The 15995-nt window shown below is 38.9% G+C and overlaps 1 protein-coding gene across 3 annotated transcripts in view; it reads left to right on the forward strand.

Annotated features, from left to right (window-relative positions):
- Positions 1–15995, forward strand: part of LOC107036905 (glutamate receptor ionotropic, kainate 2) — a 71713-nt gene that overhangs the window by 40467 nt on the left and 15251 nt on the right. For all 3 annotated transcript variants that reach the window (XR_001460797.1, XM_015255155.1, XM_015255156.1), the window contains exons 8-10: positions 6147–6299; positions 12768–12869; positions 13644–13745. Coding sequence is in view for 2 of the 3 variants with exons in the window: in XM_015255155.1 (XP_015110641.1) it covers positions 6147–6299; positions 12768–12869; positions 13644–13745 (357 nt within the window). In the remaining variant the exon portion in view is untranslated. The remainder of the gene's footprint in view (positions 1–6146; positions 6300–12767; positions 12870–13643; positions 13746–15995) is intronic.

The following is a 15995-nucleotide window of genomic DNA, read 5'->3' on the forward strand; positions in this document are numbered from 1 at the left end:
CGAGAGAAAACGCAACATCAGTGGGAGTCTCATGGGCACGCGATGATAGTGCGAGGGCAGGGGGTGTATGGATACTACCCCGGAAGCTCTCCGCAGTGCAGAAATACAGCGGATGCCAAGCGGGACGGAAGAGCACGCACGATTGACACCAGCGAATAAGAAAGGAATATGAAGTTTCTATTTTCTGGGGGGAAAAATCGAAAAGAGAGGAGTACCTTGTTATAACTAAAGGAGAATACTCCAGGCGCATTTTGATCCCATTCAATTTTTCTCCAGCTTATTTCGCACTTCGTTCTGCATTCAACTCTCATTCAATAACTTTTTCGATGGACAATGCGAGTGGCGGTGAGGGGAACAAATTGCGGCGCTGAATAAGCGGTGGGAAAATTATGAATGAAATGAATTGGACAAACTGAGGTAAATCGAAATGACTGACTACATATGGGGTTTAACCACTGGCGGACGAACGGAAAAAATCTTCATTTAACTAAAATTTACCGGATTTTTAATTTAAAAAATTGCAGAATTAATTTTTATTATCTGCATCGCTGGTAAAACTACCGTCTTCGAGAAGAGATGATTTTAATTAATTAAAATATGAGATTTTAATTAATTAAAATTATCTCTTCTAATTTAATTTATTTTAACTTAATTTAAGACACCAAAATTGCTTTAAGAAGGGGTTAAACGCCGTAAATTAGCAGAATTATCTCTCAACGCAGACATTCGCAGACATTTCGTTTCCTTCAAATGCATTTCAGCTACTTAAATAATTACCAATTAATAACCGATAACCGTTCTGCATTCAACTCTCATTCAATAACTTTTTCGATGGACAATGCGAGTGGCGGTGAGGGGAACAAATTGCGGCGCTAAATAAGCGGTGGGAACATTATGAATGAAATGAATTGGGCAAACTGAGGTAAATCGAAATGGCTGACTGCATAGGGGGTTTAACCACTGGCGGACGAACGGAAAAAAATCTTCATTCAACTAAAATTTACCGGATTTTTAATTTAAAAAATTGCAGAATTAATTTTTATTATCTGCATCGCTGGTAAAACTGCCGTCTTCGAGAAGAGATCATTTTAATTAATCAAAATAAGAGATTTTAATTAATTAAAATTATCTCTTCTAATTTAATTTATTTTAACTTAATTTAAGACACCAAAATTGCTTTAAGAAGGCGTTAAACGCCGTAAATTAGCAGAATTATCTCTCAACGCAGACATTCGCAGACATTTCGTTTCCTTCAAATGCATTTCAGCTACTTAAATAATTACCAATTAATAACCGATAACCGTTCTGCATTCAACTCTCATTCAATAACTTTTTCGATGGACAATGCGAGTGGCGGTGAGGGGAACAAATTGCGGCGCTAAATAAGCGGTGGGAAAATTATGAATGAAATGAATTGGACAAACTGAGGTAAATCGAAATGGCTGACTGCATAGGGGGTTTAACCACTGGCGGACGAACGGAAAAAATCTTCATTTAACTAAAATTTACCGGATTTTTAATTTAAAAAATTGCAGAATTAATTTTTATTATCTGCATCGCTGGTAAAACTACCGTCTTCGAGAAGAGATGATTTTAATTAATTAAAATATGAGATTTTAATTAATTAAAATTATCTCTTCTAATTTAATTTATTTTAACTTAATTTAAGACACCAAAATTGCTTTAAGAAGGCGTTAAACGCCGTAAATTAGCAGAATTATCTCTCAACGCAGACATTCGCAGACATTTCGTTTCCTTCAAATGCATTTCAGCTACTTAAATAATTACCAATTAATAACCGATAACCGTTCTGCATTCAACTCTCATTCAATAACTTTTTCGATGGACAATGCGAGTGGCGGTGAGGGGAACAAATTGCGGCGCTAAATAAGCGGTGGGAAAATTATGAATGAAATGAATTGGACAAACTGAGGTAAATCGAAATGGCTGACTGCATAGGGGGTTTAACCACTGGCGGACGAACGGAAAAAATCTTCATTTAACTAAAATTTACCGGATTTTTAATTTAAAAAATTGCAGAATTAATTTTTATTATCTGCATCGCTGGTAAAACTACCGTCTTCGAGAAGAGATGATTTTAATTAATTAAAATATGAGATTTTAATTAATTAAAATGATCTCTTTTCCATTAATTTAATTTAATTCAATTGAAGCCACAAAAATGACTTTAAATGTCTCAATGCAGACATTCACTTCGTCTCCTTGAAATGCATTTCAACATAAAATAATTACTAATTAATAACCGATAATTAAACATTTTGACACGCACCATCACCACCCCATTACGCTAATGGCCGCGGCTCTCCAGAATTAGAGAAAACTTCTTTATTCAAATCATAAAACTGGCTGCGCATGTACTTCGGAGTCACTGCTGGCGATAAATCACCGAATTTCCTTGAAACTAAAGTGGGAGTGGGATAACCCCTGGACATTTGTGCTGTAAATCAGGCTATCTCGCACTCGCACAGGGTTTTATTATTTTATTTTCTCACGTCCAGGGGTATCAGGCGTCCGGAGTCGGAGTAAAAATGTGGCTTCGAGCGAGGCCTGGAATAGTTGGCAACGTTTGCTGCACTGCTCTTTGGTGACGATTTGGGCGTCACCGGGTCGCTCCACCGTTTCACCATTGTCCATTGCAAAATGCAGCTGGACTTTTCATTCTCTCGTGAATAAAAATGCATCGCGCGCGACTGGTGTCACTGCCCACTGCTCCAAAACCACTGGTCCGCTTCTCAGCCCAGTGATTTGGTCAATCAAACCTGCCCGGCACTATCCTCATTCCAGTGGGATGTTATTACGGCGGTGAATTAGTCTGGATGATGCGCACTTCGGGCGCAGGAGCGACGAAGAGGGCAGGCGGGGCAATTTGTTCCGTTGGATTTGTTCCCGTTGCAACTGGATATTGATATTCAATCGATGTCAAGACTCGAACTGCATTTTATCACCATATATTTCGCCTGCCTTCGCATTTCACTCTAAATGCTAATTCTTTATGTCGAGTGACGTAAGGAAGTTAATATGGAAAAAATGAAAAAGTGAGGGACGTGCTACATGCGAGCAGTTGACGTGTCTGCCACCTTAAATTAAGACACGCGTTACCCCTGTGATGAAGTTGCAGCGTTGATTACAACAAAATAACAAGAAAAAACAATTGATTGATACGTTCCACTTGTTTTCCCTGAAATTCGTTCCAACCGAACTAAACATCTCGATCTTGTTTCAACTTCTGGGTTCAAACTCTTCTGAAGTATCGAAAGTTCCCCACGTGCGATCAGAAATACTGGTTAATCCCGCAGCAAAGTTCCAACACTCTCTAGTTAGTTTTTTTTTCCACGAACTTAAACACCACCTCGTAAACTTGACAAGCATTTCCGCTCTGCACCAGCTCCATTCGAAATTTCCAGTACACATTTTGGAAATTTTTATCACACGTTACTTCCACTGAAATTGCAAGTCATTTCGCCATTGAAAATTCAGAATTTCACGGGAAAATCAGATTGAACTGTAAATTTTCAATTAATTGCTAATTCGGTATAATTTAGCACTAAATATTCATGTTTTCGTTGAAAATTCAAATACGTCGAGTAATTATGGTCTTAAAGCCACTCAAAATTTTGGAATTGCATTGAATTTTCAGCGAAACCTGAAATTTCAAAATTTTTCGCCTGTCCACGAAATTTCAATTATTTAATTTAATTTGCTATTATTTAACTATTTTATTTAATTCAGTAGTGAAGCGGTAAACCGAGTTAAGTCGATTTTGACTTTTGATCAGTTTTTGATGAATATCTCAGAACCTAAGAGAGATAGCAAAATTTTTCTCATGACCTTTTTTGTAGAACCGATTAAGAGCTATAAAAAGGTCATGACAAAAAATTTTCTATCGCTTTTAGATTCCGAGATATTCGTCAAAAACTAGCCAGTAGTCAAAATCGACTTAACCCGGTTTACCGCTTCGCTACTGAATTTATTCATTCAATATTAAACTGTATTTGAAATGTCAATTTTTTTCTGTCACCTACCCCTCCCTCCCTCCCTCCCTCAAATCCACCGAATTTCCAAAATTTTCACTTTGATGGCTCAAATTAACCCCTCAAACACCCCCTGAAAACCCCGCAAGTTAATCAACAAGACCCTCCACTGTTTGATCACATATCTCCCTGAACAGTGTTTGAAATTAACGAGGGGTGGACCGGGGTGTTCGTTATAACTTCAACGGTAAACAGGAAAGACCTGATGATGGTGATGGACAGCTGCATACGAATTCACATTCCAGTGTTGCCCCCAAGTTTCGTGTTATCCCTTTCTCCCAGCACTGCAAACACAACGCCACATCCGATGTAATTGCAGGTGTACCTCCATCCCTCAATTTGTTTTCGCGTCTTCGCTGATTTCTGGAGAATCCCGGGGCTCCGGCATCGACGATTCCGGGATCGTTACCTCAGTTAACCGTCTCCAAATGCGAAAAGTTCATGTTGAATATAACTCTTATTCCTGAATTCTTTGGATGAGGGAACAGGGGGGGGAGGGGGAATGTTTCTGGGTTGGAAAAGACAAAGAGGTGAGTTATGAGACTTGTGAGATGAAGAATTGTTTTAATGGAGTACCGAGGGTGGTAAGGAAAGGACGGAATGAAAAACTACGGTGAAGCAGTTTAGGTCTGTGTTTTGCTCCAATGGGGTAAAGTAAGACAGACGGAATGAGATTGTGAGGGGGCGGAGGTATTAATGCAGCTGAGATCGTGGATTTTTGAGGGGGGGGAGAAGGCTCCCTGACGGTTACAAGCGGACGGAAGTTTACGGGAAATAGAAAGGATATGCCTTTGTCAAAAGTTTATTTTCTCGGGGTCGTTGGAGACTGTCCAGTGCTGAGCCTGTCGGTTTTCATTATTTGTGGGTTTTGTCAGAAGGATAATAACTAAAAAATTTATTCTCTTCGGATTTATGGATAAATGAATTAATCTGAAGGGTAAGAAGCATCGGGTGGACCCCGGACAACCGATGGAATCTGCGTCGAAACGAATCATCCACTTCGCGAACGTTTTGTTGTGCATTTGGTGGGAGCAGAAGGGTGCGCTGGATTATGAACTCCCGCCGCCAGGAGAAACAGTCAATGTCGAATGCTACAGTAGCCAATTTACTCATTTGAATGAAGAAATGGATGAAAAAACGAGCATTTACTGACAACGGACGTAGATCAATTATTCAGCTACATGACAACGCTCGATCTTATATTGCTGAAGCGACGCAAAGAACAATTATGGAGCTTGAGAGGAGGGTTCTACCTCACCCGGCGTATTCCCCAGATATCGCGCCTTCTGATTACCATTCGGTCAGATCGCTTCAACATACCCTCATTGATTCACAATTTCGAAAGACTGGAGACATCCGAAAATGTATTGATAACTCTGTCGACTCCAATTCATCAACATATTTTATAATAATCAATTATTTCTTCCAAAAAACCCTGGCAACTTCTGCACACCCCTAATAGCAGATCAATAGCTAAAGTTGATACTCTTAGTGATAGCCGAAAGTACTTCAACAAAAATTGCTCAACAATACTTGAAACGAAAATATTCACAGCAGTGATTCTGTTAAATTCCGTTGAATTAACGACACAGTTTTAATTGGAATACACACAGCAGTGGAATTAATCCGCTCAAGTCCAGTAAATTATTCCCCGTCGATCGTGATACCTCAGGTAAGACCGGAGACATTAAAAAATGTAGCTCTCTATATTGTAAAAATTGAAATCGACTTCTGATGATTAAAAATTTGCACCCGAAATTAAGACTCCGCAATTAAGGGTCAAAATAAGTGTGACGAGTCTTTAATAAAATTGATAATTCACCAATCTATAATAATCAATCATTTTCCCGAACTTCAGACAACTTTTTCACACCCCCAATAATTGGCAACGCCCCTCCAAATGATCACACACCCGACAGATATCGATATCAAGAAAATAATTGGAAGTGAATCGATTTTCAATTTCACGTGAACCAGTCCATGAAATTTTAACGACGTTGTTCATTTCTCTCGAATTTCTCATGTTGATGTTTGAAGTTTTAATGACGTGGTTTGGCTGAAAATTCATCCACTTCTTTTTGCGACTTTTTCCAGGCTGAGCCCGCTCTGATATACGACAGCGTACAAGTATTTGCCGTTGGTCTGCGCACCCTGGAGCAGTCTCACACGCTGAGACCGGCGAATCTCTCCTGCGAGGCAGAGCATCCCTGGGACGGCGGCCTCTCTCTCATCAACTACATCAACTCGGTGAGTTTTCAATTGAATTCTTCAGCGGGGAATTCGATAGATGGGATACGACAGAGAGAGAGAATTGTCGATTTTTATGTGGGCCAGTGGTATAAGAGCCTGCGGGTCTGAATGGAACGCCGGGGACGAACGGATACCCCTGGATTTTAGTTGTAAGGGTGAATTACAGTTGAGAGATTTGGCGGGAATCCAAAATGTACGGTATCACGGGCATTTCGTGCGGCGAAGAATTTATTGGGAAAATTCGGGGCGGAGGGGAAAAACGATTTTTTCCCGTGAATTGTGATTTTTTAGGTGAGATTTCATCGCGTCTGATTTGAATACAAAATGGAAATGCTGATTGAATACTTCACTGAATAAATAAGAATTTTTTTAGGAATAAAAATTTTTTTATTCAACGATTTCCATCAAATTGCGTTAAAATTCAGTAATTTTAAGCCTCTGATAAATTTTTCAAATGAATAATGTTCATAAATCGAAAAAAACAATTTTTTGTGAATTTTTAAAGTCAATAAAATTATGAATGAAATAAATATAATTTTTTTTTAAGAATAAAATTTTTTTTAATTGAAAGAAAAATTATTTTTTCCGGAAAAAAAAATATTGTATGGATAATTCCGTATTTTCAATTATAATTCCCACTGAAAAATCAATTCCTAATGAAATAAATCACTTCATGACGTTTTATTTGAAGGAAAGGATTTCTTCCAGTTGAAATATGTTGTTTATTCTCCTTTTTACTCACTGGGTTAAGAAATTTCCAATTATTTTCGTAGCACTGGTGCTCACTGGGAACTCGGCAGTACGGTAACACTTGAGCCTCGTACCAGATAAATTGTTTAATACCGCATAATGAATGGTGCGAGAACTGTCATGGACAGGGACCACAAATTCCGTCTCGTGACGTCGTACAATCCTCTTGCCGTAGAGTGACCCTTTTCCAGCCCCCAATACAGTTATCCTCGACCTTACGAGATGATATATCGCCCACCGAAAAACCAAGCTGTTGTAATTAATTTCCATGAGGAATCTCGATTCATTTTGGAAATAAAAAAATCTCGAGAGGATGCTGCATGGAAATGCAATAAGATTTTTCATGAAAATAAAAAAATTATGCACGGAGAGAAATATTCAATAAAAATTACGTATCTTTTCCGTCATTTCGGAGCGAAATGTGGTTGTAGGAAATTTCAGGGAACTGTCACGGAATTTTTCCAGAGCGTTCCATAATTTTTATCTGAATCTCTGTGAAAAATTCCGTAATTGGTGAGTGAACTGTGAGTTCCATAATTTTTACTGAACATTTCTCTCCGCGTGAAAATAAAAAATCAAACGTTTATTTTCACAAAAAAAAATTAGGAACCCAGGAAATTCAATTAATTCCTAATTAATTTTCGACTTTTGGAATGAATACATCTGCCAGTTTCGTTTAATCAGATATTTCCCGGATTAATCTTGTTCCTGAATATCGCAGTTGCCGTGAAAATTCTAATTATGGTAATTTTAAGGTACACCCCAGATGCACACGTCCATGCATATGTATTTTGTCTATTCTTGCTGTGACTTTGCCCTCCACTCGTGCATTTCAAACAACTGTAGCATTTAGTCGAGTGCCATTCCCCCTTTTTTCACCGGAAAAAAGGAACGCGTGTAATATTACACGGCATCCCGGGTTTTCGGGCATTCGACAATTTGGAAAAATTAAGCCGGCTGACCCGCTTGGACCAATGAAAGGCCATCGCTGGTGATATTTTTTTCGATACTCCAATGTCACAGAATGGAAAAAATCGGAGAAAAAAATTGAAGTTTGAAGTGATTTTAAAAATGGAAAATGGTGGAAAAACTGTGTCTCTTGAAATTGGCCTCTGTATTTTCCACTTCGTAAAAACAATTAGTGAAAAAAATTGTTGGAAAAAAATCAGTTTGAAGTATTTTCAAAAAAATTCAAAAATGACTTGAAAAAAAACATTACCTGACATTTTCATTTTGAATTTTCCGCTTCCCCTCAAAATGATTTCCCTCAAATCTTCACGTCATTAAGAATAATTACTATAAAAAATTAGAGAAACGTAAAAAATTTTAAAATTGCAGTCATTAAAAAAAAAAATCCGCAAAAAATCCGCCTCTGGAAATATTCCCCTTCCGCTCAAAACTTCGCCTCATTAAAAATAACAACCCCATTTAATGTCGAAGAGCGAGTCATCACCCCCCGGAAATAATTACAATAACCAGTTTCCAACTTCCGTCAAGCAACTATTACGTATTCTATCGCAGTTGTAACGCGCTGATCGAATGTGGAAATCATGTAGAACGTGTCGAGTTACCTGGTGAATGTCTCCACTGGTGTATGCGTATTACTCGGGCACATCGTTCTGCATGTACTTAGGTGGAAGTACGAGGTGCAAACTGAGACGGAAAATCGAGGCAACTGATAGGAGAAAGGGCGAGAAGTGCCAATGGATGTTCAACTGCAGTGCGTCGTGACACAAGTGTTGGCGTTGATACACTACATTCGGAATTGGTGTATAGACAGGCAACTGAGTTGCGAGGAGGGGATTATCGAGATTCGAGAGGATTCGGCCGCTTCAGCGAGTATAATTTTCCTGCCTGCATCCAGAGAAATGATTTATTTTAACTGAACAAACTTCATTTGATTCGCACGAAGATTTTCTAAATTTAAAGTTAAACTTAAAAACTTTTCTGTGAAATTAAGAGACTAAGACATTATTTAATTCCAATGAATAATTTATTTCGTTAACAGGAATAAATTCCATTCAACAAAATTCATTCCACATTTTCACCGCAATGAACATGAATTTTATAATTTAAAAAAATTGTTGACGCGAATGGAAAAATTCTGAACTATTTTATTCGATAAAAAGTGTCGTATCGGCAGTTAATTTGAGCCAAAAAGCTATTGAAAATATGATAACAATGGGTGAAAAGTCGGCGCAGCTGATATCATCTCGAAATCCATTCCCCCTGCGCCCGTATCGAATTTACTGGCCTCTCTAACAGGCGAAATGTTGTGTCCCCTGCCTTCTGGCTTAATTGAACCAAACGAGAAGTAATTGCCATGGAAAATGCAATGGTTGGTGCCCCAGCTCGAAGGGACAGGACAATGATCAGTGGCTCCATGGTGACGATACCTATATGCGCCGTGCAAACTCTCTGATGCTGGATTGCGCTTATAACAGCGTGAATACGGACTATCGAGAGATGGGGTATTGAATTTTGTTGGCAACTTCTGCATATGTGGGCTTTCAATTGTTGAAAATAACTTAAATGCGGAGGAGGAAGGGAATATTTTTCCATTACATGAAAAATCCCTTCAGTTTGTTCAACTTTTTTGCGGGGTTTTTATGGAAAAAAGTCTGCGAGTCAAGTTAAATTACAAAACGGAGAATGGACTGGGGGAAATTTCTGACAAAATTCAGGAAATAGTTCTTCAACTTTCCAAACGCTAGTCAAAAATGTCTGTCGATGTCGAAAAATTTCGAGAGATGGAAAAAAACAGACAACGAGAGATCGAGTATTTGTTGAAATCACATGAATACTTCTAACATTTCAGTCAATTTATTTGAATACTCGTGTAGATGCAACAGCTATTGAATGTCGAATCTATTTAAAATGCAGTGGAATATCTCTCTATATTATAAAAATCCAGTAGTCGAAAATAAGCCAGAGTAAGGCTTCCAAGGGTCACGAGGGTCTCCCTATATTATCCTTCTTTATTATAAAAATTTAACTCGACTTCTGGTGATGAAAATTTGGTACTCGAAATTAAAACAAAAAAATAGGGCTCACAAGGATCCGAATAAGGGTCAGATTAAGGATTACGAGGTTCAGATTAAGGGTCGCAAGAGTCAGGCGGAGAAACCGTCNCTGGCCAACGACTGGCAATCAACGCTGGGCCGAGATGGGCGCCCAGACCTGGCCCGATGTTATCATTCCAGGTTTCAACCAAATCCGGCGCGGTCCCGGTTGAGGAACGGGTCCCGAAGTTCGGCAGGCCGGCCACCGGGCTTGGGCCAAGCTCGGCCCATTCGTTTTTTCGTACGTGGGCATTTAATCCGAAATTCCACAACCAACGAAAGCCCAGCGCTGAAAAATTAAATGTCAACAAAACACTGGAGTTCATCTCCACCAGTCTCTGTTGTTTAACGAGTCAAGTTGATAAGATTTACCCAGTGTTGGGAAATCAAGCCACAGGAACAATTCAGTAGTGAAGCGGTAAACCGAGTCAAGTCGATTTTGACTTTTGATCAGTTTTTGATGAATATCTCAGAACCTAAGAGAGATAGCAAAATTTTTCTCATGACCTTTTTTGTAGAACCAATTAAGGGCTATAAAAAGGTCATGACAAAAATTTTTTTATCTCTTTTAGATTCCGAGATATTCGTGAAAAACTGGCCAATAGTCAAAATCGACTTGACCCGGTTTACCGCTTCGCTACTGAATTGAGCCGTGGAAAAACCGTGAGGTCGTTCAGGGCCAAAGGGCGGTTGACCGTGCTCACTCCACCCGACGAATGAGGTTTGTAGCCACTTCAGATCCCCGGCCCTTTACCTCCTCAAGCTAACTTAACGCCACTGCACGTGAATGTCTGATATGGTATAAAGGCTGAGGGTTTAAGTGCTGCGATGGCTAGGGGGTGGGCGGCACAGGGGGCGAGTGGATTTTACTACGACAACATCGTCCTCTTGGCTCTCACACTAACCAGTTTCGAAAGCTACCAAGTTTTGTCCTCAAGTGGAACAGTAACCAGTTTCTCCCTAATTTATCACCTCACTTGTAATCCAAGTTTCAATTTGGCTTTCTCGTATCATCCACCAAACGCAAGCGCTCCGCCGTTCTTTCTATTTCAGCCCTGAAGAATTGTATTGTTGAGGAGTTGAGGCACTTGTCTTGATGAGGTTCTGACGCTCTGCATTAATTTTTTTTAATTTTAATAATAATTGCATTTCAATTTTTAATATTTTGAAATTAAATTCAATTCGATGTTAAATCGTTCATAAAAGCTCTCATTGATCTTGAAGAATTGAATAAAATTGAGCTTTCCATTCGAAATAATTATTAATGTTGCATTAAAAGCTTAAATATTCACAATTTTTACAAACAAAACATTCAAAAAATTGAGTGGTTTGTCAATAACAAATTAGTTATAAATTTAGTGTATTTAATTTAATGTAAGCCAAATATTCTGATTATGGACCGCCATTAAATAAATAATAATTTTCAATAAATTCAATAAGTAAATATTTATTTTCAGTAAATAATTTAATAATTTTCATTCTCCCAATGTAAATATGATGTTATTTTTCTTTAAATTACTGAACTAATTTTTCAAACTAAAAACAAATTTCCCCCACAAATCTGAAATGAAAACAGAAAACAACCCCAAACCCCTAAATTCATTCTTCAACCCGAAACCACTGAATATGGCCCGAGATAAAATAAATAAGGATAAGGTAGCGTGGCATGTGGTTGACATTAAATTCCCCGGCTCGTGCCGCGGGGTGTGAAAAGAAGCGAAAAATAGGAAAATAAAATATGAAAAAAAAGCCGTCACGGAGAAGAAGTTTCCGGTTAAATCCGAGAAACAGGACAACGCAGTGTCCCCCCTAAGCCTGCCGAGGGAGTCAAGAGGGGCTCATATTCCTGGCGCGTCCCGAAGAGATACCCGAGTATAATGGAGTGGGATGACAGGCTTGTAACCCGGGAGAGACGGGATTTAACGCGGGGAAGACACTCGTAACAAATTATACCAACGACGTCGCTGCATGACTATCATTCCGGGATTTTATATTTCGAGTTCACTCCACTTTATCACGCGCTTCCAAACTTCCGGACGTGCGCATGATTTTTTTTAACGAATTGACTTCACTTCATTTCAGGACTAATCAATTGATTCATTAATTCACTGGTTAATTGCGAATTAATTCTCCGAACTTATCAATGAATTCGGTTTGACACTTTTTAATAACTGAAAAAGCTCTGAAAAAATGTCTGAAAGACACAAGTTTTAATATAAATGAATGCACATGGAAATGAAAATTGCTAACACCTCCGGAAGAGTTGCGAAGCGAAATGTCGCGCATATTGTGTGATTTTCCCGTGAACATCTTTCATAATTTCCACTCTCGAGAAACCATTCTCTTCATTTTTCCACCGAGGTTCGATATGCGGATTTAAAATTCCCCAGTCCCTGAGAAAAAACAGGGCGAACACCTCCGGTGCATCCGAATGTCGGGGGAATCCCTTTGGAAATCTCTTCTCTGCAATTCTTCCGCCCGCCCCCAGTCAAAAAGTATATAAGAGGGATCATCCCTGTTGAGTCTCACCCAGTTGCACTTTTCGTTAATCGATCCTGAGTGTTGAGAGCTGCTCGCGATAACGACTTTTTGATCGCGATGTTTTCTTTATTCTCTGGATCCGGGTTTCAAGAATTTTTCGGCGGTGTTGCAGGTGGAGATGAAGGGGTTATCCGGACCCATTGAGTTCAAGGAGGGGAGGAGGATTCAGTTCAAGCTGGACTTGCTCAAGTTGAAGCAACATTCACTGGTTAAAGTGAGTAAATATCATTTCAGAAAAAAAGGTGTTTAAAATCCCAAAAGTGGTTTTTGAGATAAATTTATAATTTTTTGAAGGAAGACAATAATTTTTTTGTCTGAAAATAACTCAGGCGAGGAAGAATAATCAATACAATAATACATAAATCTGTTAAATAAATCTGTTGCCGATTCTTTAGCCGCGTTTCACGGAAATACTACTGAATGGAGTTCAATTTTATTTTCACTTTTGAATAGTTTAGGGTCCCTAGAGGAATGCAACGTAGAAACTTCTGGAAAATTCTGGAAATGTCTCCGATTTCACAAAACATTCGAGAAAATTTTCTGGTTTTACAGATAATTTAAGAGAATTTTTCGGTTCTATAAGCAATTTGAGAAAATTCTTCGCTTTTGGATAAAATTCTTGAGTGTTGTAGATAAGTTTTTCAACTCATCTAAAATATTTTCACATTCACTTCGTTATTTTTTTAAATTCCAGGAATTCTCAAAAATTCCTATGTTAAATTCCAACAAATTGCAAAAGTAATCAATAAAATAAAATAATTTCAACAAATTTGTTTCAACCACCCAACTGCCCAGAATGCTATTTTCTCCCCCTGCATCGAATGCAAGATTTCCCATCCCCACGTGTTAATCCTCCCACGTCTCCAAGTGAACTGCCTCCTCCCCCTGCAGTTCCACCGAGGCTGAAACAGTACTACATAATAAATTTGTTTCATGAATTTTTATCCAAGAATTAAAAATTCAATTTACATACTGATGAAAATTGCAGGTTGGCGAGTGGAGACCGGGGCCCGGGGTCAACATCACAGACGGCGCTGCTTTTTTCGAGCCTGGGACCGTCAACGTCACCTTAATCGTCATCACAATCCTGGTACGACCCGAAAAAACCACTAGCCCCAGAATTTCCTCCCCCAGAATTTCCGAGCGTTGGGAATTCACGAATTACCTAGGACAGAAGTAAAATAGTTCGAGTGGAATTAATCGCTTGCATTCTCAGTTATTTGTGAGCCCCACTGTCATGACTGAGTGGCAACAAGTCTCAGTCTTCAAAATCGAATAGATTTCACAATTAAAGTAATTCGAGTATTTCGGAAATTCGCGGTTGGAGGGAAAAATAAATGAAAAATATTTCGCAGAGTGCAAACCTCTCGGATGATCAAGTCACCTCATGACTCCGCTCCTCCCCTGCAGAATTCAATTCCCTCCCTTCGAAACAGGTAATTACGGTCGCACGTAAGCCCATAAAAACCGCAATTCAGCTTCAGAAAAAAATCTCGAATGAGAAAAAAAAATAAAAACGGAGCACCTCGTCGAGCCCCCTAGAGCGTAACGACCCCAGTGCGAGTAGAAGAGGCACTATTGACTTGTAGTCGAACTGCGAAATGATAGAAGAATAAGCGAGATATTTCTACAAGCGCGTATTTCGGATTTACGAGCATTTGCAACACAGACGACGCTGTAAATGGTTATTCGGTGCGACATCGCGAGCACATTTCGAGTGCTTTCGGTGCGGTGCTTCATAGTTTATACGATTCCGTGGGGATGTGGGAGTTGGGGACGAATGTGTCTCAATGGAGCCGCTGGAATTTACATTCTGCATCGCACTTTGACTCGATTCAAATCAACTTTTATTTATGGATTTTATTTCATGAGTTCGGGTTTTAATTTTTTTCAGAATTGCTCATGTTTTAAATTCTTGAGGAGTTCGAGTCAATATTCGAATTGATTCGAATGATATTTCATCTGCTGGAGGACAAAATACCGTTGACTCTGCAAATACAAGTCGTCTCTGCAAATTTTATTTATGAATTTTATTTCATGAATTCGGGGCTTTAATTTTTTTTCTGATTTACTCATGTTTTAAATTCTTCAGAAATGCGAATAAATATTTCATCATTCTCATTAGTATATTGAACATTAAATACAAATCGTCTCTGCAAATTATTTTCCGAAACAGAAAAATTTGAAATAATTTGATTTAACTACACAAATAGTCTGGACTTGATTCGGAATTCGTTGACTTATCGAAATTTAATTTGTGCGCGATTTTCCTCGCAGTTTGCTCGGGGGAAATCAAATCCTCGGATTAACAAACGACTTCGTTAGGACACTGGCTGAAGAAAGGGTCGGGAGGGAAGGGGATTTTGCATATGAGAAACCGACGAATTTACCACATTTCGACATTATATCACCCATAGTCCATATTAACCTCGTTTACCTTCGTACCTGGGGCCATTAATGAATCTTAGAGGGTTACCCGGAACCTATCGCGATCGAAGGGGGAATAATTTACTGGACTTGAATGGATTAATTTCATCGCTGTGTATATTCCAATCAAAACTGTGTCGTTAATTCAACTGGATTTAACAGAATCACTGCTGTGAATATTTTCGTTTCAAGTATTGTTGAGCAATTTTTGTTGAAGTACTTTCGGCTATCACTAAGAGTATCAACTTTAGCTATTGATCTGCTATTAGGGGTGTGCAGAAGTTGCCAGGGTTTTTTGGAAGAAATAATTGATTATTATAAAATATGTTGATGAATTGGAGTCGACAGAGTTATCAATACATTTTCGGATGTCTCCACATCATTTCCGTCATTTTTTGGGTCCTATCTCCGTCAATTTCCGTCAAAAATGAATTTGACCAAGACAAAAGTTGCAGGGTATGAGCTCAGCTTCAATCTCCAGNCCAAATTCAATCAGAAATCCTGTGGTGAGGAGGGTCCTATGGACGTTGGGGACCAATGGGCCCGGTTGTGAATTCGATTGGGGTCACTTAACATAAAGAAACGATCCCCGCCGGTTTTGGGGGTGAAAAATTTTTTCGTCAAAAAAAATGGAAAGGGGTTAACCTTCAATTTTTTTTGACGAAAAAATTTTTCACCCCCAAAACCGGCGGGAATCGTTTCTTTATGTTAAGTGACCCCAATCGAATTCATANTGGTCAAATTCATTTTTGACGGAAATTGACGGAGATAGGACCCAAAAACCAAAATTTCCCAAATTCAATGAGAAATCCTGTGGTGAGGAGGGTCCTATGGACGTTCGGGACCAATGGGCCCCGTTTGTGAATTCCATTGGGGTCACTTAACATGAAGAAACGATCCCCGCCGGTTTTGG

The sequence above is a fragment of the Diachasma alloeum genome, unplaced genomic scaffold, assembly GCF_001412515.2.
Source record: "Diachasma alloeum isolate Michigan unplaced genomic scaffold, Dall2.0 Dall_scaffold_00212, whole genome shotgun sequence".
Classification (NCBI taxonomy): domain Eukaryota; kingdom Metazoa; phylum Arthropoda; class Insecta; order Hymenoptera; family Braconidae; genus Diachasma; species Diachasma alloeum.